At 35.2% G+C, this 23,814-nt stretch overlaps 2 protein-coding genes across 2 annotated transcripts; one reads left to right on the forward strand and one right to left on the reverse strand.

Annotated features, from left to right (window-relative positions):
- The first annotated feature begins 12,834 nt into the window (after window positions 1-12,834).
- On the forward strand, window positions 12,835-19,606 carry LOC133829882 (uncharacterized). The gene is made up of 9 exons (XM_062259711.1): window positions 12,835-13,105; window positions 13,979-16,899; window positions 17,013-17,093; window positions 17,342-17,494; window positions 17,706-17,869; window positions 18,085-18,232; window positions 18,324-18,446; window positions 18,849-18,936; window positions 19,100-19,606. Exons 2-9 carry the CDS (start codon window positions 14,092-14,094, stop codon window positions 19,294-19,296), a joined length of 3,762 nt encoding a protein of 1,253 aa, XP_062115695.1. The 5' UTR covers window positions 12,835-13,105; window positions 13,979-14,091; the 3' UTR covers window positions 19,297-19,606.
- Window positions 19,607-19,942: 336 nt separating this feature from the next.
- LOC133829884 (GRAS family protein RAD1-like) lies at window positions 19,943-21,892 on the reverse strand. The gene has a single exon (XM_062259712.1). The coding sequence runs from the start codon at window positions 21,686-21,688 to the stop codon at window positions 20,138-20,140; it is 1,551 nt and encodes a 516-aa protein (XP_062115696.1). The 5' UTR covers window positions 21,689-21,892; the 3' UTR covers window positions 19,943-20,137.
- Window positions 21,893-23,814: the final 1,922 nt, after the last annotated feature.

Here is a 23,814-nt window from a genome sequence, read left to right on the forward strand (position 1 = left end):
TTGTCCGTTAAGGACCTGGAGCCTTGCAACCAAACGATATACGGCTTCTCTGGTGAAGGACTCGCTCCTGCCGGATTGATCAGACTACCAGTGACGACAGGTACAACACCTGCTACTAGGACATTACTCGCTACCTTTGTAGTAGTCGATTGTCCTTCGGCATACAATTCTGTCATTGGGAGGCCTATACTGGTTGATCTACAGGCTGTCATCTCTATGTGGCACTTAGCCATGAAGTTCCCGACAGACGCAGGGGTAGGACACGTGTTGGGGAACCAGAGGGAAGCCAGAGAGTGCTACAACGCCTCAATCACGAAGGCAAAAAAGGGAACATTGAAGAGCACTACCTCAGATAGGTTGCAAATGGCAGTTGATACACAAGCCCAATCCGGTGATGAGATCACCAAATAGGGTGTTTCCCAAAGTGAGGATAGAGATCTAGATCCTCGCTTTGGGGATTTTGAAGAGAACGTTGGACCCGTCGAGGACCTGGAAGAGGTCCAACTCGACGAAAAAGACCCGACCAGAGTCGTAAAGGTCGGGAAAAATCTAGAACCAACCACGAAGCATACACTGGTGGAATTTTTGCGAAGGAACCAGGAAGTCTTTGCCTGGTCGCACAAAGACATGGCTGGGAAAGACCCTACAGTTATCAGCCATGTCCTGAACATAGACAAGACCTTTCCACCCGTGCAACAAAAAAGAAGGCTGCTCGATAAGGACCGATCGAGAGCCCTAAAAGAAGAAGTTGAAAGATTAAAGGAGAATGGGTTCATAAGGGTGGCATTTTATCCATCGTGGGTCTCCAATCTAGTGCTGGTTCCCAAGCCTAACGGCAAATGGCGAACCTGTGTGGATTTCATAGATCTCAATAAATCCTGCCCAAAGGATTGCTTCCCACTCCCAAGAATCGACCAGTTGGTCGATGCTATGGCAGGACACGAAATCCTCTCGTTCATGGATGCATATTCGGGCTACAATCAAATTAGCATGCATCCCCCTGACGAGGATCACACCAGCTTTCAGACTGATACGGGCTTATATTGTTATAAAGTAATGCCCTTTGGACTGAAAAACGCAGGTGCGACTTACCAACGGTTAGTCAATCACATGTTTAAAGAGCTGATCGGAATGAACATGGAGGTATATGTGGACGACATGCTGGTAAAGTCTAAAAAGGCAGAAGGACATGTGAAGGATTTGCAAGAATGTTTTGATGTACTAAACAAGTACCAGATGAAATTAAATCCTCTCAAATGTTCCTTCGGAGTTGGATCAGGGAAGTTTTTGGGGTTCATTGTAAATTCAAGAGGAATCGAGGCCAACCCCGACAAGATAAAAGCCCTGATCGACATGAAATCACCAGAGAAAATTAAAGATGTACAAAGTCTAACCGGGAGAATCGCAGCCCTGAGTAGATTTATTTCAAAGTCAACGGACAAGTGTGTCCCCTTTTTTAATCTACTTAGGGGCAATAAGAAATTTGAATGGACAGGAGACTGTGAGCAAGCTTTTCAAGCCTTGAGAGCGCATATGGCACAGCCTCCTGTTTTATCAAAACCGATCGAAGGAGAGACTTTGTTCATTTACCTGGCGATCACAGAAGTTGCTGCTAGTGCGGTACTAGTACGAGAGGAAGAAGGCGTACAAAAAGCGGTATACTATGTTAGCAAGAGGCTGATCGAGGCAGAACTAAGATATCCGCCCATTGAAAGGTTAGCATATTGCTTAATCCTGGCCTCAAGGAAGCTACGCCCTTACTTCCAAGCCCATCCCATCACAGTGCTAACCGACCAGCCCCTTCGGCAAGTCCTCCAAAAACCAGAGGCGACTGGGCGATTATTAAAATGGGCAATCGAACTAGGGCAGTTCGATATCACATATTCACCGCGAGCAGCAGTAAAAGGACAAGTCTTGGCTGATCTTATTGCAGAGTTCACCGAACTCCCAGACAGCGAGTAGTACGAACAGCCTAGTGCGCCTGAGCCTCAAGAGAAAGCTCCTTCGTGGAAGTTATTCACGGATGGGTCGTCCAACGAATCCCACGCATGAGCGGGAGTGATATTGATAACGCCGGAAGGGCATCGATTTCACTGCGCTATTAGGTTCGACTTCACCGCGTCAAATAATGAAGCCGAATATGAAGCCCTCCTCGCTGGACTGAGAATGGCCAAAGACATGGGCATAAAGACGCTTGATATTTACAGCGATTCATAGCTGGTGGTGAATCAAGTTCTAGGGGAATATCAAGCGCGGGGCTTAAAAATGGTAGCCTACTTGAATAAAACCAAAGACCTGCTAGCCCAGCTTACAAAGTATACCCTCCAACAAATACCGAGGGATCAGAATTCAAATGCAGACGCCTTAGCCAAACTCGCGAGCGCGAAAGATGCTGACACTTTGAACATTGTACCAGTAGAAAGATTGAGTGAGCCAAGCATACGGGTAATAGAGACCAGTATGGAAATTCGAATGGAGGATACATGGATGGCGCCTTACTTGGAGTATCTGACAAAAGGTGTGTTACCAACAGATAGAAACAAGGTCAGAACTCTACAAAGGCAGGCCGCTAGGTACATACTGGTCGATGGTGTCATGTACAGAAGAGGATATTCCATGCCACTACTCAGGTGTATTACACCAGAAAAAGCTAAGGAGCTAATGAGAAAGGTACATGAAGGCTTCTGCGGGGATCACGCTGGGGGGCAGAGTTTGGCAAAAAAGATTCTAAGGCAGGGATACTTCTGGCCAACTATGAACGAGGATTCGATGGAATTTGTACGAAGATGTGATAAATGTCAAAGGTTCTCCAAAATTCCACGAGCAGCTCCAAACGAGTTGAAACAAATGCAAAGTCCATGGCTTTTTGCGGTATGGGGGATAGATTTGATTGGATCCCTACCAATGGGAAAAGGCGGAGTAAAGTACGCAGTCGTGGCAGTCGATTACTTCACCAAGTGGGCCGAAGCTGAACCACTCGCTACCAAAACGACCAAGAAATTTCTTGACTTTGTCATCAAGAACATTGTTTGCCGGTATGGCTTGCTCCGAAAGATAGTTTCAGACAACGGAACCCAATTTGACAGCGACTTGTTCACTGACTTCTGCGAAAGGCACGGAGTTATCAAAAGCTTTTCTTCAGTTGCGCATCCCCAAGCAAACGAGCAGGTCGAAGCCGTGAACAAGACTCTTAAGGAAACCTTGAAGAAAAGGCTTGAAGACGCTAAAGGAGCTTGGCCAGAATAGCTGCCTGAAGTCCTCTGGTCGTATAGAACGTCTCACCGAACAACGAAAGGTCACACCCCATTTTCCTTAGCTTACGGATATGAGGCTATGTTACCTGTCGAGTTAGATCCCCCCTCACATCGGCGCTTAACATACGACCAAGACCAGAACGGACAATTAATGATGGAGTCCCTAGACTCGATTGATGAGATACGGGAGAAAGCCCAACTCCAAGTTGCTGCGTACCAGCAAAAGGTCGCCCGGTACTTTAACTTGAAAGTAAAAGAAAGAAAATTCAACGTCGGGGACTTGGTACTACGACGAGTTTTCTTGAATACCCGCGACCCCACTGCTGGAGTGCTCGGACTTAACTGGGAAAGACCTTACCAGATTGAAGAAGTCCTTCACCCGGGCACCTACAAACTTGCACGCCTGAACGGAGATCTCGTTCCACGTTATTGGAATGGAGAACACCTGCGCAAGTATTATGAGTGAACAGTCCTTTTTAAAGAACTGGCTTGTACTAAAATTCTACTTTTTACAAGTTTTGCAAACAAGGGTTAGCCACGTTGTATGGCTAATCGCTTATAAATGTAAGATCTTTTTTAAGATCACTCGTAAAGACATGTTTAGTCCATTTTTAATACGAGATTATAAGGGACTGTGCGCAGCCAGTCATTCTTGCCAACTATTGTAAATTTAGTTTTACAAGTATTTGTTCATTACGTGTGTTGTTTTGCTGTATTACAAGTGTTAAATTTTGCAGCGAGCAGTAATGTTCGCACAGGTCGTGGTCAAGGCAAGTGACCCAGGACCTAAAGCTCCTCGATCACTTGGGGGGCATATAAGGTACATCGATAGCAAAGCATACCATGAGGTATGTAAACACATGAAAAAAATAAGTGAAAGCATGCAACGGTACTTAGAGTATTTTTCAAAATTTATGATTTTGTTAAATCAAACCAAAGTACTATGCTAAGTTCGGTCATGCGAACATGTATTATAATAAAAGATTATAATATCAAAGGCAAACGTTTACACCGCGAGCATTAGCGCTCGGATGTAAAAATAGAATTAAAAGGAATAAAAACCTTTACACCGCGAGCAGTATTGCTCGGATGTAATTGTTCAAACATAAGCAAAAGAGCTGCCCTCGCAGTAATAAAATTAAAAAAGGAATGTCTTTACAAAAAGAACCGTGGGCCATAAAAAGAAAAAAAAAATATTAATTTTGCTGGGGGGCAGGAGGGTCTTCTGGATTAGGAGCGTTTGGACCAGCCGGAGGTTTAGCCACAGCAGCAGCAGCAGCAGGAGTTTGGGCCTTGGCGGCCTTGGCTTTCTCTTCTGCTTCCAGCCAAGCAACACACTGCATCATCAGCGTCTCTTGCAACTGCTCGGAGAGATAGCTGATGTCCGCCTCCCGATTGTGCTTCCAAAAGTCATAGAAGCAAAGGAAGGTGGCTTCCTTATACTTCTTCAGAGTTTTAACTCCGTCCTCCTCGAGCTCACGCACCCGTTCCTCGAGCTTCCTTACCTCATCCCTGCTGGCGGTCATGTCGAGTGTGAGCTACTTGCACTCTTGGGTGTTGAGTTTGCAGTTCTCCTTCCATTTGTGCCGCTCGTCGATGTCAGAAGTGAATGACATGGAAGGAATTAATTGCACGTGGCTGACACCTGGAAAAACCTGTGTTCGACCATCAACTAGGAAGGTGTTCGGCGTTACGTAATCGATCTCTCCATACGACCAGTCTGGTCGGAGGCACGCGACACGCGGAGGAAATCTTAGGTAGTTATGACGGAATCTGAAATTCTCTCCCATGATTTCCTGAATATCCGATTATTTAGGAAATAATATCTGTAACAAATCAAGAAAAATCTTCCCTGAGCTTATAAATAGAAGAAGAGGACTCAGGGAAAGGGGGACTCTTATTTTCTCTTTTCAGACTTCTAAATCGCTTGTGATTAGAAATATCATAGAAATCATATTGTATTTGTTCTTCAGAGGCTAGTGAAACTCATTGAACCCTAGTTCTTTGATCACTCCTTTGAGTTTTACATCAATAACAATCTAAGTGGACGTAGGTTATTACCAGATCCTGGGGCCGAACCACTATAAAACATCGTGTTCTTATTATTTTCGCTATTACGTTATTTCCAACGCATTCATCCACGTCAAGTGTTTTGACTTCGTGTTCTTATATGTCAGTTTCCAATACATATAATATTGTGTAAATTGAAAGAGCTAGCTTTTCATTGAGACAAGAGACAACTAAAAAAATAATTTATACAAATTAATATATTTTCTGTGCTTCATAAAGCCAAAAACCCTCCCTATACTGTATTATATGTATTTTGTGATGGTAACTCACTAAAGAGATTACATTTATTTGATATCGTTACTATTTTTAAGAAGATTTTATTGTTATTGCCACAAATTTTTAGATTAAAATAACTCTTAGCTAAAGATTAATGATAACCACTTTCTCTTTCTTTATTGGTTACTTTTAATGTATCCTTTGGGAAAGCATTGAATTGAGTTTACATGTTTACAATTTTTCTTTTGTATAATAATATACATGATATAAATCTATATTGTAGAGAAAAATATTAAAAGTAATGAGTTCACATAAGTATGAAGCACTCTGGGCTGTGGTGGGAGGCTTTTTTCTTTCGAGTTTCAAGAAAATTGTAATTTTTGTAAATAAATGTATTTTTAGTCACAATTTTTATAATTATATATAATAAATTATGACTAAAATTACATCTATGATGATTTTGATCTAAATATTACTTTTTAAACACAAATAATATTGTCACTAAAAGATAACATTTTTTTTTGTTTAGTCTTAATCCAAGTATTTGATTTGATGGATCTATCTTGCTAATTCTATGAACTCCTCATCTTTCAAGCTATTATGTCATATAGTTTAAATTGATTTTTTCTAGATTGTATTAATTTTTTTTTTAATTTGAAGATTTTACAAACGACAGTGCATTATTTGAGTTGCTGTCAAGATACAACTCAAGCCACTATGTCTTCAATGATGATATACATGTAAACATACATGAAATTTATTTTAAGTTCAAATTCTTTAATTTCATTTTCAAAAATATTTCAATAGTTTTATTTAATCTTGTTCATCAATACAAATTCCTGGTTTCATAGTATAAATTCTTAGAGCACTCGGAATACTTTATCTTTATTTTACATTACCAAAACTAAATTTTTTCTATTTTACCTTACACTTTTATATTATATTATATCATACATTAATTTTTTTTTTACATTATTTAAACTTTAACAAATTATAAATAAAATATTATTAAACTATTTTTAAAAGATGAATAGTGCTTCTCTAAATGTACCAAATTTGACTAAATATATCTCACTTGATGGATGTACAATTTGGCTACTCTATCTTAAAAGAAGAGAGTGTTATAGTACATGTAATATGAGTGCTCTTGGAAGCCAGAGAAGTGAGGCTCAGATGAAGATTTTCTATAAGTTGGGAAGTTGGGGCGTGTAGGATTACAATATGTGGTCAAGGGAGATGCGAAGGTTATGAATATTGTATTTGAATACAATCTTGTAGATTCATTTACAAAGATAATATCATAAACTACATTTGATAGGCATATCAATGAAATGAGATTAGTAGAATTAAGATATTAGTTTCAATTAGTGCAAGTGCGAGTTTGTTGGGGTTTTATGCCCTAATTAAAATTTAATTTTTTTGTAATCTCATTTTATTATCAATAAATGAATAAAAATAATTTTTAACTTAGTCAATCACTTTAATAGAATAAATAAGATTGTATAATATTGTTATCAAATTAGAAAGGGTTTATACTTTTTTGGATCCTGTATTTTTTCCCATTACCTGTTTGAACCCTATATTTTGACAAATTACTTTTTGGACCCTATGTTTTGTAAAATTGTTAAAATAGAACCCTAAATCTGATTTTTGTCAATGTTTTCTCAACTAAAATTACAAATAATTTACCAAACTAACAATTCAGAACAAAAATAAAATCATTCTGCTTAAAAACTGTGTTGTTATATTCAATTTTTTCTTCATCAAAATTGAGTTTAGAGTTCTATTTTAACAATTTTACAAAATATAGGGTCCAAAAAATAATTTATCAAAATACAGGGTCCAAACAGATAATGAGACAAAACACAGGGTCCAAAAAAAATATAAACTCAATTAGAAAATATGTACCAAATTTAATCAAACAACGTAAATAATCCCCATAATTTGGAATAACTTAATCTCATTGAAAAATTTGGAATAATTTATTCTATCCAATCTTCACCTATATGTATTTTATCGGTAAGAAAAAAAATGTTACTTTACATCCAACTTTTTATCTTCTAATTTAGTATTGTCAAATAATCAACTCATTCATTATTCCATATCTTTTCTCTTATATTTTTAATACAACCTCAATGAATTAGGTAAACCCAAAAAAGAAATCATAGCTCTTGAACTAAACCAAAGAAATCAAATGGATATAATTTGGGGAGTGTAAGATTACATTTTGTCATCAACACCAAAACGAATCGTTTGACTGTGTAAAAAGTAAGCTAAGAAACGCCATTAATGTTGGCCAATACTTACTTTTTCGGTTTTTCAAACCAAATACTAATATTTTAAAGATTGGGTTGTTGTAATGAACTTTTTTATAAATAAAATATCGGTAGATTTTGTCAATTATTTATTTTCTGTAAATACAATAAAAAAAATAGATAAACGACAATCATAAAATTTATGTCATTGCCTATTACTTTTGTCGTTTCTTTTATTCTTTTATGAAAAAGAAAGGGAAATTTTAATTTTTATACTTGATGAGGGTTTCTAAGTAAAAAAAAAAATTAGACATTTAAATCATATAAAAAAATGTTAATTTTTTTTTTTATAATACCAAAAATACCCCTCTTATAATTTTTATCATCCCTTTCTCTTCTCTCTTCCCTCTCTCTCCCTCAACCCATTCCTCTCAACTTCCTCTCTAGAAAAAAATGCATGGGTAAGATAAAATATCATAGAAATCAATGTAACAACAATTATTCATCACTTAGGACACTAAAATAGTACATTTCGAACAGATCTGGGCATGATTTTTGGGTTTTTATTGCGATTCTTTTTTTCAGATCTGAAATTTTGAAATCAGCAGAAAATCGATGTGATTCGATGGTGCTCAATACCAGCTCGATGGGGCCTTCAAAATCAAGATTTTCATGAAAAAATCGGTATTGCTCGATGGTGGTTCGATGGAGGTTCAATGTGATTCTTGCAAGATACGTAATTTTTCACTCAGGTGTCCGTTTGGGGTGATTTTTTTTATTTTGGGTATTCTTTCAAGATCTATACGTTTGAGATGTGTATATACACATTTGGGAAATGTAAATCTTGAAAAAAAATGACAAATGCAAAACATACCTCGTGTGCAAGATATGTTTTGGTATGTTTTCAAGTTCTAAACTTTAAAAATGTGTATGTGAACATCTAAAACGCGTAGATCTAAAAAACATACCCAAAATAAATAAAAAATCATCTCAAGCGGACACTCGAGTGAAAAATTATGTCTCTTATAAGAATTGCTTCGAACCACCATCGAGCAACCATCGAACTACCATTGAGCAACGTCAATTTTTTCATGAAAATATTGATTTTGAAGGCCCCATCGAGCTGGTATCGAGCACCATCGAGCAATAATCGAACAAAGTCAATTTTCTACATATTCTAGAGTTTCAGATCTGAAAAGTAACTCAAAAATCATGTCCAACTCGATGGTGTTCGATGCTACATCGATGAGACCTTCAAAATCAATATTTTCATGAAAAAATCGACGTTGCTCGATGGTGGTTTGATGGTTGCTCAATGGTGGTTCGATGCAATTCTTGTAAGAGACATAATTTTTCACTCGAATGTCCGTTTGTGATCATTTTTTTTTTATTTTGAGTATTTTTTTTTAGATCTACACGTTTTAGATGTTCACATACACATTTTCAAAGTTTATAACTTGAAAACATACCAAACCATATCTTGTCCATGAGGTATGTTTTGCATTTGTCATTTTTTTTCTTCAAGATTTATATTTCCCAAATGTGTATATACACATCTCAAACGTGTAGATCTTAAAAAATACAAAAAAAATCACCCCAAACGGATACCCAAGTAAAAAATTACGTATCTCGCAAGAATCGTATCGAATACCATCGACTTTTTCATGAAAATCTTGATTTTGAAGGCCCTGTTGAGCTGGCATTAAGCACTATCGAACCACGTCATTTTTCTGTAAATTTCAAAGTTTCAGATCTGAAAAAAAAAATCGCAAAAAAAACTAAAAAATTATGCCCAGATCTGTTCAAAATGTAGTATTTTAGTGTCTTAAATAATTGATACTTGCTATTACATTGAGTTCTTTTATATTTTACCTTACTTGTGAATTTTTTTCCAGAGAGAGTTGAGATGAATAGGTTGAGGGAAGAGAAAAAAGGAAGTGGTTGGAAAAATTATAGAAGGAATATTTTGAGTATTATAAAAAAAAAATTGATATTTTTTTAAAATGATTAGAATATTTAATATAATTTTTTATTTAGGACGCCTCATTAAATATAAAAATTCAAATTAAAAAAAAAATAAAAAAAGTTGTGAACACGTTTTAGGTCAAGCAAACTTCCTCTTATAAAGTAAGATTTGTCATCATAGTATCTTGATATTTTATATAAAAATATATATACATAAATAAATAATTATAAAACTATGTGCCGCTACTTTTTTTTTTGTTAAACAATATGACATTATTATCAACATTTTTTTTTCTTTTTGCATTTATTTAATTAATTCGTGGTGGTCTATTTTGAATATTGTGTCCAAACAAATACAAAGAAAATATATTATTCTTTTTATGCAAAAATGATAAATTATATTAAGACATAAATGGACCGACCAATATTTCAAAATTAATAAAATTATAAGAAAGTGACATTGACCGTCCATAACTAAGTCTCTAGCTTTTTTCTTTTAATCATTATTTAAGATAATACATTCTATTAATTAATTTAATTAGCAAATATAAGTAAACCAAAAATAAAAAAAGACCGACCACACTTTTTCTTTTGTGATAAAACTTTTATTTTTCTTTCTTTTTCTAAGTTTCAAAAGCTATACATTAATTAATTAAAAATACTAAGAAGACCAAAACAATTATTTATTTAAGAGGAATTTACATCATGGGAAAGTTTTCTAAACTTTGATAAATATGATATTTTTTGTGTGTATTTTATATGGTATTTTATGTTTTCTTATTTTTTTTATGGGATTTGTTTTTCCATATTTGTGTAATAATTTATTAGTTTTATTATATTTAATTATATAAGATTATTTTGGTTAATTTTGAATTTTTGTGAGGGTATTTCAGTAGTTGTAGGTATTATTTTTAATTTATTTTTTTGTTCAGACATTAAAAAACTTTTTGTTTTCTTCTATTTTTATCTTTTTCAATTAATATTTTATCCGCTGTAACCAGTTACCACTACTGTCAATTTTTTTAGTGATGTGTGGTAACTGGTTATATCTATATAAATCAATTTTATTTTTTAAGTGGTATTGTAGTAATTGGTTACAACTATAAAAATAATTTTAATTTTTTTAGTAATGCACTATTATCAAAATACCAGTTGAATTGTATTTGGTTACTTAATGAGAGTTGGAGAAAAAAAGCTGATATGAAAAAAATAAACTAAATTGATCGTGAAGGCAACTGATTACAATTAGGTTTGAAAAAAAAATATAAAAAAAAACTAGTTGCGATGGTGGCCGGTTACCTAGCCAGACCTGAAAACAAATAAGATCCAAACAAGAAATCTAAAATAATTATAATCATAACTGATTACAACTAGATTTGAAAAAAAAAAACAATTACAATAGTAATTGGTTACTTATCTAGATTTGGATAGAAAATCATATCTAAATATATATATAAATTGATCGTTATTGTAACTATTTTAGTTAAGTCTGAAAAAAAAATCAAATATGAATAAAAGAAATTAGTCGTCATAGTACCTGGTCACTTAAACATGTCTGAAAAAAAAAAAAACAGATTTGAACAAAAAAACCTAAACAAATCATGATATTAACCGGTTACAATTAGAGTTTGAAGAAAAAAAATCATATCTAAAGTGTAAATCAGATTTAAAATGCAAAATCAAATGTAAAAAAGAAGAAGAGCAACAAAAACAATCAAAAGAATAACATTAAAACCACCCGCAACAACATCAACAAAAGAAGAAGAAGAAGAACCAAAGGGCGGTGAAGCTGCATCATCGTCAGGGGTGGGGGGTTGCGTCTCCAGGGAGAGGCAGAGGTGGTGTCTCTAGCGGAGGGCTGAGAAAAAAGAACCAAATAGGGAATGAGAGATTGAGAAAAGAAAAAATGAAAAAAGATAAACGTGATTGAGAAATGAGATGATGAGAAAGTGTCAAAGAGTTTTGTATAAAAAATATGGTAATTTATCTTTTATATTTTATGAGATTGTCATGTTTTAAACTTTTTTTTTTTAAAATTCACCATAATTTGTAGCATTTTTTTTTTGCCATAGATATAAAACCTCATCTACTTTTTCCTAATATTGATGTAAACTTCTTTTTATTTAATTTAATTTTTTGTCATTTATTTAATAGATTGGATCTCTAATGGGTCACATGACCCCATGTTATTATTGATGTCTCTTACATTTGAAGGAAAATCAATATTTGCACAATTCCACACACGCCATAAATGCACACCCATTAGATTCTTATTAGTCATTAATATAATAATTATAATTATTACAACACAATTTGATCATGTAAAATAAATAATAATTATGTTGTAATCCATGACAAAATATGTTACAATTGTATTATCTAGTTTTTTTTAAAGGAAAGGTATTATCTAGTTGATTTTAAAAAAAATAGGTCTAATCCTCATTATACAAAATAAACCTCAACTACACAATTAAAATAATATGATTTATATTAAAGATATTAATAATTAATATTACATTCACATCAATATTTAATATTAAAAATAGTTAAGTAATATTAAACACATTCACACATTAATTACATATAATTAATTTTAGCTACACAAATAATGTGGGTTATCTTAAAAATACTAATAAATAAAATTTAATTGCACATTTATATACATAATTTTTAAGTGTATTGAGTTTTTGTCCTTATGTTTCTTTTTTTTCTAATATTAAATTTGAAACTATGCTTAGAGTCCAAATTTCTTGGGTAAATATTAATAAATAAATTATTTTTGTTGGTCAAATGACACGAAAATTGATGAAAAATAAAAATCATTATATAATAACATGAATGAGAGTTCACCATAAGACTCCTGAGGACTCGCACATAATGGCTCAACTTTAGAATATGAGCGGTGGGCAGTCAACGAGTACATATCACGCTTCAATGGCAACTACGTAATTGATTTACAAAAAGAGGGGTAATAAGGGAACAACAAAATGTAGCTTTAATTTTGTTTTGACTTAAGAAAAAAAATAAAATAAAGAATATTAATTTTGGGACAGTGGCAGTATTAGTAGTGTGAGAAAGAGAGAGAGAGAGAAATATAAGAAAGCGAAAGAGGAAGCTCAATCCGCTTAAGCCGTCGTTTCGTTGTCTTTAAGAAAGGAAAACAAAATTTGGAGTAGAAAGTGAGGGAAAGTCTTGGAAATTTTGGTTCTAGCATGTGTTGTTTCAGCTGGGTTTGAACTTAATCTGCTTATTCTTCTCTCCTTGATGTGGGTTTTTCGTTTCTTTTTCTTTCCTCTGACAAAAAGATAGAGTCTTTCAGACAAGAAAGCGTTTTTTCCACATCAGGTATCTGGGTTTTTCTTATTATTGTTTTTGTTTATTGTCTTGATCTAGTTATGAAATGGGGTTTCTTGTTTTCTGGTTTTAATCTCTTGAGTTTTTATTTTGATGCCAAACTAAGTTTTTATGCCTTTTTAGGCTTTTAGCTGGAAAAAAATAGGGTTATAATACTATTTGAACATTTGTCTTTGAATGTATTTATGTATTTGTTTGTTCTGATTTTGAACTAAGCTGAAGTTGAAGGTGAGTTTTTTCTGATGGTTTTTTTTCTGTGCTTTTAATATATATATATATATTTAAATAGTAGATTACTACCATTTGTCGGAAATTAAGTTACAATCTTACATATATTGTTTTTATTTGAATGTTAAATGGAAAATATGGTATATTAGTAACTAGATTTTAACCCTATTCAACATGCACTTACATCTGGGGCAAATACTGTTTGTTGGGTTTCTGTGCTCTGAGGTTTTGTCTTGTGGTTTAATATCATATAATGACCTAGTTGGCATTCAAATTTTTTTTTTTTCCATACATACACACATGCTTGTATATTGATTTGTCACCTGGATTATATCGTTTCAGATGTACAATCATTTGGTTAGGGTTGAGTTAATTGTTACCAAGTTGGACATTTTACCATGTGATATGATTTGAAACAGTTAAACTAATGCAAGTCTTATTGGGAAGTGTAATTAGTTGAGAATTTACTTGTAGTGGTATATATTGAAAGTATTTACTGGGAAATATGACATTTTGTTATCAATTCATGAAAGATTTATCCAACTTCATATAGGTTCATTTTTGTTATATGGCTTCTTTCTATTTTGGTCTTATATTTCTCTATCTCTGATTGAAGTCTTATGTTTTGTGTGCCAGGCTATAACTGCCGATGGCAATTTGGTTCGTATAGATGGCTTCTCCATGGTGTCCTGGTCTTGTTATTAATCCTGATTAAGTTAAGAGAGATAAAAAGAGTTCCAAGGAATGGTATGATGGATCAATCAAGAACAAATAAGCAGTTTCACTACAATTCCATTGAACCTGGAAGTGAGGCATATCAGTCCTCATCTCAAACATTTATGCCTGACACTCATAGCAGTATACGTGGTAGTATGAGAGCCCCAAATCAAAATACAGAAGTTAAACCTGGGCTTAATTATTCCTTACAGACAGGTGAGGAATTTGCTCTTGAATTTATTCGTGATCGAGTGAATCAATGGAAGCCTTTGCTTCCAAATACTGTTGGGGATCCCAATTATGCATCAGGTTATATGGAACTAAAAGGCATGTTAGGTATCAGCCATACAGGGTCTGAAACTGGGTCAGATATTTCGATGCTTGCTGCAACTGAAAAAGGCCCTGCACAGTATGAACGAAAAAATTCTTCAGCACATGAAGACAGGAGTATTTATGCGTCAGCCCAATCAGGACCACGGATGTCATCAGGCTATGAGAGTAGCCGAGGAGTTAGTCATGGCTACACTTCTTCTGGAGCCTCCGATAGCTCTTCTTTGAAGATGAAGATTCTTTGTAGCTTTGGTGGTAAAGTTCTACCTCGGCCTAGTGATGGGAAGCTCAGGTATGTTGGAGGGGAAACACGCATTGTCCGTATCAGAAAAGACATTTCTTGGCAGGAACTAACTCAGAAGATCTTTTCAATTTATAACCAAACTAATGTCATTAAGTATCAGCTTCCTGGGGAGGATCTCGATGCACTAGTTTCTGTGTCTTGTGATGAGGATCTGCAGAATATGATGGAAGAATGCAGTGAATTAGGAACTAGAGAAGGCTCACAAAAACTTAGAATATTTTTATTCTCTATGAATGACTTGGAAGATGCTCAGTTTGGTATCAACAGCATGGATGGTGATTCTGAGGTGCAGTATGTAGTTGCTGTCAATGGCATGGATCTGGGTTCAAGAAAAAACTCAAACATGCATGGATTTGCAAGCACATCAGCAAACAATTTAGGTGTGTTAGATAGACAAATTGTTGAGAAAGAGAAGAACATGGCAGCGGTAGGCCCAGCCGGTGTGAGCAATGTTGGTTTGACTGACAATTTTGTTTCGTCATCGCTAATCCAATCTTCAGAACCAATCATACCTAGTTCCTCAAATGCTTATGAAAATAACCCTCATTTTTATCATGGCGAGATGATGCATCATGGAGAGAGTGTGAACAATCCATTGCACAATGGCCAAATCACTTCTAGTTACGCCCCTTTTGTAGAAGTCTCTGGTTCGATGCCTTTTTATGAGATGAGAGATCTACAAGGATATTCAACAGGACAGTTTTTCGGTGGCTCCGGAGTAGACAATTTGGAGGCACCAGCAAATCATACGAAAGTAAAATCTGATAGTTCAGCGCAGCAACCCAGTAACCCTGAAATGGTCTCTCCCTTGGGAAGAGACTATGTTGCTCCTTCACAGCCATATGATAATAATTCAGCGGGTTATATTCCCAAGGAAGATGTATCATATACAGCCGCTTTACTGGAAGAAGGTCAACATCCATTGTCTTCAAAAAATGTTGGAAGGTGCCAGGAGCCTAACAAGATTTCTTCTTTAATTGATTCTGGAAATCCACCTCAGGCTCCTAAATTCAGTGAGGATGATCATCATTCTACATCTGGTGGTGCTGCATTTGCTCATGGTTATGTTAGGTCTGACTCCAGTGTAAGTGACCAGAGTCACCAGACCTACCATGAACCTCCAGCACTTCCTCAGAGAGTTTTTTATTCAGAGAAAATACCAAGGGAGCAGTTGGGGTTGCTGAATAGATTATCAAAGTCGGACGACTCGTATGGTTCCCAATTTGTGATGCCTCATCCACATTCTGATACCACCCAGCAGCATTCAATTACAAATGATTCTGAAAATTCGCAGAAAGATGGAAAGCTGCCCCCTCAGGCTGAAAACTCCTCTACATCAAAACCTTTACCATTGGATACTCATACTGTTGATGATGGACTTACCCAACTTCAACAGTATAAAGAGTTTGCTGATTCAGTTTGTCAAATGAATGCAGAGCTTTTGCAAAATGTGGACTGTGAGTTAAAGCAGGCATTACCAAACAACGCAGAAGATGTTAAAGAGGGCAACATTGTCAAGTCTGACCAAGAAGCAGTTTCCTTTAGAAATGACCAGAAGAAGCTTGTAACAGATGAAACCCCACAAGCAACATCTGAATATCCAGATGGAAACCAGACACCATCTGTGGAGCAACATGTTGATCCAGCACGCAATCATCCAGAGCACGACTTTCATGTCCCCACCGAAAATGTTCCATCTTCAACTGGAGTTTCTACATCGATGCAGGGAGATATCCTTATTGATATTGAAGACCGATTTCCTCGTGATTTGCTTTCTGACATTTTCTCCAAAGCAATACTGGCTAAAGATTCACCTGATGTTGATTTGCTGCACAATGATGGGCCTGGTGTAAGTTTGAACATGGAAAATCATGAACCAAAGCACTGGTCATATTTTCAAAAGTTGGCACAAGAAGGGTTTGATCAGAAAGACTTTTCTCTTATTGACCAGGATCTTCATTTTTCATCTGCTCTAAGAAAAGATGAAGGAGATCCTCCTATGAATTTACCTGCTGAAGGAATTTCACCGCACCGTGTTGTTCCACAGCCAAAATTTGGTGAAATCAATCATAATGAATTATCTGGACCAACTGAAGGTGATTCAAGTCTGCATCCAAATTATGAACATTCCCAAGCAAAGGACACTGAAAGCATGCAGTTTGGTCGTATGATGGAAAACCTAAGAGTTCAGGAGTCAGGATATGAGGTATTTTGAGTAAAACTGTATAATTTTATTTTGTATGCATCTCTTATGGTAAATATCATTTTGTTTAACTTGTATGCATTTCATCTGATAATTTTTCTATAACTTGGATATAGGATGGAAATTTTCTTTCCAGGACGGCTGGTCTACCTCCTCTAGATCCTTCTCTGGGGGAGTTTGATATTAGTACACTGCAGGTATTATGCTTACCTTCAATGCTTTACTTTGGTCAACATGACATTATAAAAGTGTTACTCTAAGGTTCATTCTCTGTGAATGATTATCATCTTCTTCCCTGAACATGAAGTTTGTTATTGATTATGATATCTGTTAGTAAGACAACAGGGTCTCTGGAATGAAACTGTTGGATATTTTATTGTTAGCTTTCAAGCTGTTGAGTTTTCAGAGTCATTCTGTTCATTTCTCTTTCTTGGTTACATTGTAGGCCATAAAGGATGAAGATCTTGAAGAGCTTAGGGAATTGGGTTCAGGTACCTTTGGGACTGTTTATCATGGAAAATGGAGGGGAACAGATGTTGCGATTAAGAGAATAAAGAAGAGTTGCTTTACTGGAAGATCATCAGAGCAAGAGAGATTGGTATTGACCCTCTCTGAGAACCTAAGAATACATTTTCAATGATCTAATTTATATGATTGATCTCCAACTTGTTGCTTTTATGTACTTTCCAAACCGACATATGCTGAAAGCAACTAGTGGAATTTATAGTTATGGAACTTTATTGCTTCGGTTGATGTCTGAATATTTTGTTTTGTATGCCATGCTAGATAATAATTACTGTTATTTTCAGACTATCGAGTTCTGGCGGGAAGCCGATATTCTTTCAAAGCTTCACCATCCAAATGTCGTAGCATTTTATGGTGTAGTGCAAGATGGACCAGGGGCCACGTTAGCTACTGTAACTGAGTTCATGGTTGATGGTTCTCTAAGGCATGTTTTACTTCGCAAAGATAGGTAAACTTTCTTAATTTTAACCTCTTCGTCAAATTGTTCTACCTGAAACTAATATTGTGATATAAGAAATACTCTGATAAATTCTAGGCATTTTGACTACTGATGTCATTTAAAAGTTTTTTTTCCCTTCTCTATATGTGACTAGTTCATCGATTTCAGATAACTTCCAAGCCCTTATTCTCATGTTTCGTGTTTAACATGAACTTTTTTTGCAGGTATCTTGATCGTCGCAAGCGTCTAATAATCGCTATGGATGCAGCATTTGGAATGGAATATTTGCACTCGAAAAATATTGTCCATTTTGATTTGAAGTGTGACAACTTGCTTGTGAACTTGAAAGATCCTTTAAGGCCAATTTGCAAGGTAATTCTGATGGTGTCACCATTTTCCCTTACAGAGAAATGTTAAATTTGGCAGTGGTCATGAATATCTAACGAAAAATATTGTCTCCCAGGTTGGTGATTTTGGGCTTTCAAAAATCAAACGAAATACACTGGTTTCTGGTGGTGTTCGTGGAACATTACCATGGATGGCACCAGAGTTGCTAAATGGCAGCAGCAACAAGGTCTCTGAGAAGGTAATGACTAAAAGATATTGGTTTTACATTTGACATGAAAAGATCTTAATTTTACAATAAGCAAAATAAATAATTATTCCAATACTTGTACAAACTCTATCCTGGACTGCCTATTACTGGTGTACTGTTACTACTTAAGCTATTATTATCCAGCACTCATTCAGGGAATATATTTCTCCTCCTTTTACTTTTGTCAAGAAGTTTTTGAAGTTTTCTTTAAGACTTTAGTCCTCTATCTTCAATGTTATTACTTTTCTTGAAAAAAAAAATTGTGGTCCATCTGTATATTTGGAGGAGAAAAGGACATTGAAATTTGTCCAGCTTCTTAACTGGTCTACTCTGGCTCGATCTTGATATTTGCGGTCCTTGTTAGAATTTGTTAATTAATTCAGTTGATTACAGGTCGACGTCTTCTCCTTTGGTATTGTTCTATGGGAGATTCTCACTGGTGAGGAGCCATATGCCAACATGCATTATGGTGCAATTATAGGTGTGTTATCTTTTTCTTTCCTTCAAATTTATCATGTTGTAGCTCACAGTTGGGCTCGATATTAGAAATTGCTTTTCATACAAGGCACTTCTGTTATGTCTTCCTTTCCCATTTCTCCATGGTTATCTGTTGAATCATTCATGAGAATTTGTCCAACACACAGGAGGTATCGTGAATAATACATTGAGGCCAACAATTCCAAGTTACTGTGATGCGGAATGGAGAACGCTGATGGAGGAGTGCTGGGCTCCTAATCCTATGGTCAGGCCATCCTTTACAGAAATCGCAAGTCGCTTACGTGAAATGTCTGCTGCTGCAGCTAGCCAAGCCAAAGCACAGGCTCAGAAGCCACCTAAATAAGAGAATTCATGGTCCTTATGCCCTTCTTTGGTGATTACAAACATGATCATTTATTCATTCAATTGTATACAAAAAGTTGGTGATATATTTTGTACTTTTAACAGGGATAAATGTTTTTCCCAAATGTGTTTTCATAATGGTTTGGTCTCTCTGTTTTGGTAACAATTTTGTTAAGTTGCCAACAGAATGACATTGTTGGTGGTGGTGGTGGTGGATGTTACTCTGTACTCTGAATCTGCTGTTTGTAATCCTCTGGGATTGTGCTTTTTTTTTTTTTTATCTATTATGCAATTCTAATTCTTAAGGCCAACCTGTGTCTTTTCATATAGAGGTAACTTTCTTACTATGCAATTCTAAATCTCAAATACCTTTTTTGACTTTAATGAGGGTACCTTAAAAAATTGAAGTAAACCTTCATCTGTGAAACTCTATTTGAAAAAGCTTCTTAGAAAGTTTTGAGCAAATTAAAAGCCATTTCAGGCCTTTTTTAAGAGTTCATTGCTTGATCAAAGGAAAATCACAAGTACAACTTACCTTAAGTAAATGTAAACACACGTTTTTTTTTCATATTGCTCTAGTGTGAGGACGATCTTATGAGATCATTCTCTTGCCAAAAAGCATTTCTGTTCAAAATTATGAACAACTCAAAGCTTTCCACTTTGAGTCAAGGTAGCTATTATATTGTTTATGTCAAATAATTTGTTCAAAACCATGTGCTTTTTTTTCATTGGGTATATCAACAACATAGCTTACAAGATAAATAATTTTATTAGTCTTTCTAATATAAAACAACTTTAAGAATGTGCCATAATAAAAACAACTGAACATATTATCCAAGACACTAGGAAGAAGGAACATTGTTTACTTGCCAAGCAGATGCCAGCAATATAGGCCTCCCTTTCCATCCAAGCAGCAAACAACCCTTCTCACTTGCCAAAGTGTAGCCATCACAGCCATACACAGACAGCATCATCCTAGCTTGACTCAGACACTTCAAACCCAACACTTGGAACCCTGCTCGGCCTAGTTGTCTCCTCCATTGATCCACTCTTTCATGCCTCTCAATCCTACTTGAGCCTTCAAAAGCCACAATGTTCCTAATCTCCTCTGCAAAGTGATGCCTCTCAATCTTCATCCTCTGTTGGCTATTTCTTGGAAGACTGGCCTCAAGGGAGTCGAAAATAGCGGAATAGTAATGAAGGGACTCCAAGAATCTGCCAAGGAAAAATGGCCCATTATGGTTTGCATCTTGCTCTACAACTGTGAACAGAGCTGGAGATAGTTTCTTTAATGCTTGAAGGATTGCCTTTAGAGACCCTCTACTCTCTTTAACATACTTGTGCAAGTGCATGAAGCCATTGAAAAATAGTGTTTCTTCTTCTCTCAAGTTCAGCTTTTCTTTATTGAAAAGTGATGGTGTTACTGGCTCAGATATAAGGCTGAACTTTAATGGTACACCAAGTGAGCTAGCTTCTTCCACAAGAGCATTCATGCTGGTTTCCAGCTCGGCAACAAGGCTTTGATCATCATCAATTAGCCCCGTGATTCGAAGCTGTTTTGGAGAACCCTCTGGCCTAGATGCAAGAGTTCTAATCAAAGATGGCCATTGAAGAGTATGTTCCATTCCTAAGTCAATGATATGAAGATAATCCTTGCCTGTTGCAGCTTGACATATGGCTTCATTTGCAACCATACAACCAAAGGCAATGAAAGGAGTAGTCTGGTAAAGTAATTGAAAAGCTTCCATTTTCTCCTCCATACTTACCAAAGAAACCTCCATAGAAGCAGCAGCACCATTCATAAATGTACCATTTGTATTGACATTATTATGAAGAAATGAAAGCCTGGATTTCAGTCCAGTGGCAAAACAATAAGACACCCTTTGTAAAGAGTCACCAAAAGGAGTAACAGAAGCCCAGATTTGGTTCAGCATTGAGTCTGCGAGTTGGGTGTCTCTGCAGCCAACAGCTTCAGCACAAGCCAACAACATGTGAACCAAGTGAAGCCCCTGGTCCACACCATGGCTAGCCTCTTCAACACTAGGCATTACCAAACCACGGCTAACAACATCATCCTCACCTGGAGAGCCACTGATCTCCATGTCACAAACACCATCATTGGCAATGGAAAACATTTCCAACCCACCTTGATCATCTCCTGGTGACTCTTTGTCATCATAATGCTCCATGTTAATGAAGCTGTCGACGAACTCATCGATCTCCCAAGCTTCCAAAAGAGGAGTAGTGCCAGTGGTTTCTGTAGGTGAACACATCTCAATCTCATTCAATATCTCCTCCCACTCTCCTCGCTCTTCCTCAAATCTAGCTGGACAAAACCTTCTAATGGCTAGATCATGATTGAGAGAGCTGTACTCAATGTTCAACGCTTCCATTTTTTGCTTCTGGGCAGGTTGAGAAGGAGATGAGTTTGGTGAGAGGTTGAGAGAGAGGTTGCTATAAGAAGACTTTTGTTTTGGAAAAGTGAAAACTATTTATTCCTTTAATATAAGCCAAGCTATGAGCTAGAATATTCTCATCGCTTTTCAGATGAAAGGTATAAAAATATATTATTATGCTATAAAAGCTGTTATTTTTAATCTAAAATAGAATTTAAAGTGTCATTAAATATTCAATCAAAATCATTGGTTGGTTGCTTATTGTACTGTAGTAACTAGCTGGTTTTTTGTCTAAATGACCAAGTTACAACCTTTGGACATTTACAAAAGTAAAAAAAAATAAAAAAGCTTGATTTTTTTAAAGTTGAGTTGAGTTATTTTAGTCCAAGACAAAAATAAGAATTAAATATAGAATATGCCTATCTATAACCAGAAAAATAAATAAATAAACAAATAAAAGGGTGGCTATAGTTTTACCAAAATAAGAAACCACTGGTCACACATAACATCATCAACCTTTTTGAGAAAAATATTTTATTTTGCAATGCCACCTAAATTTAGAGGTAAAAGTTAATAATTATACCCTTCTAGCTTTTCTTGATTCAACAAAAAGAAGATAATTAATTAATTAAAAAAAATTGTAGTAATTTTTACATGAAGTAGAAAGAATATAAAGTAGAGAATCTTAATATGTACTGTATAAATATATATATATATATAATTAATGGAAAAAATAGCCGGCCTTTAAGGAAAAACTTGATAATGCCGGTAATCTCAACGGTATATATATCAACATCTGTGAAAATTCTGTATTTATTGGTGTTTTGCTTTTGTCATAAGTCATTCTCATCTGGGTCGGCCAACAAGCAATGAGACACATTAGTTGGCCTAAGTCTGGCCTATGCCAAGCTTGCACTTAATTTTCATAATTTTTAGCTCAATTAATTACACCAAATTTTTCCAACTTTAATTATGTATGTTCTCTCTCTTTCCTACCCAATATTTCTCTTCACATTGCAAACCCAAATGTGTAATGAGCTTTTGGAAATCAATCCATTTCTTATAGCTTTGATTCATTTTTACCTTTAAATGATTTGTATAGGATCTATAATCAAAATCAATGTGAAAAAAAAATGAAGTAAATGGGTATACCTCTTTTTTGGGTGAATAGTCAAAGTTGTTTCTATAAAGTCATGGATTAGGCAGCTATAGTTGGGAGTTGGGTGTTTATTCTAATTATTAGTTAGAAATTCTTATTGGGAGTTAGTTAAGATGATAATAATATATATATATATATAATTTTAAGACTAAAATTTGGTGAGCAATTCTGGCTCTAAAGATCACAAATAACATAACTATAATGCTCATTCTTGAGTGATTGATAGGGCTGGCTATTTATGAATATTGCTTTCATGAAAAGTCCTCTAGATTAATGGATAGCCCTGATAAGATGACTTTGCATGGTCCTGGCATTATTTTACAAGTCAATGAGATCTTTTTATCTAGTGAATACCTTGGATGAAATGAAACTATGCTTGTAGGGTCTCTAAATTTAGTACCCCATTACATGCATTCTCAAAATTCTTACATTGTCACATTGTCATAAAACCAATACAATTTTGTAATGAATAGATAGAGATGCAAATACTATCCACATATTAGGTTTTTATTGTTACCAAATTATTCATAAGAGTTATCATTGGACCTCCATTGTTACATATAAATATATATATATATATGTAGTACTATTATTTACTTCATATATGAGCTTATTACATCCACACATTACTTTAGCCGAAGTTAAGATAAAAATGCATTTTATCAAAATAGTACAATGCATATGATTGATTCACAAGAGTTCATGATGAGACTAGGGCACTCTCTAAAAGTAATTGGGTCGTAGGAAAACCACATAATTTGGAACCCTTTTCATAAGAAATTTAATAAAATTATATGTATTTTATGTAGAATTTAAAAAAAAAAAATTGGACTTTTGGGCTAAGGGACCCTAGGCATGACCTTAGATGAGACCAATAGAAGAATTATGAATCAGCACCACCGTGAACTTAGTGCTAAATGCTTATATGATACATTTAAGAAGGTAATAAACTTATCTAGAGTCC

Source organism: Humulus lupulus, chromosome 4, assembly GCF_963169125.1.
Source record: "Humulus lupulus chromosome 4, drHumLupu1.1, whole genome shotgun sequence".
In the NCBI taxonomy this organism is placed as follows: Eukaryota; Viridiplantae; Streptophyta; class Magnoliopsida; order Rosales; family Cannabaceae; genus Humulus; species Humulus lupulus.

Excerpts from the sequence above, each read along its gene's own strand:
- LOC133829884 (XM_062259712.1), bottom strand. The coding sequence starts at position 21,688 with ATGGAAGCGTTGAACATTGAGTACAGCTCTCTCAATCATGATCTAGCC.
- LOC133829882 (XM_062259711.1), top strand. The coding sequence starts at position 14,092 with ATGATGGATCAATCAAGAACAAATAAGCAGTTTCACTACAATTCCATT. Across the intron at positions 16,900-17,012 it reads TTCAGGAGTCAGGATATGAG|GATGGAAATTTTCTTTCCAG; the intron begins GTATTTTGAGTA and ends ACTTGGATATAG. Across the intron at positions 17,870-18,084 it reads GTTTTACTTCGCAAAGATAG|GTATCTTGATCGTCGCAAGC; the intron begins GTAAACTTTCTT and ends CTTTTTTTGCAG.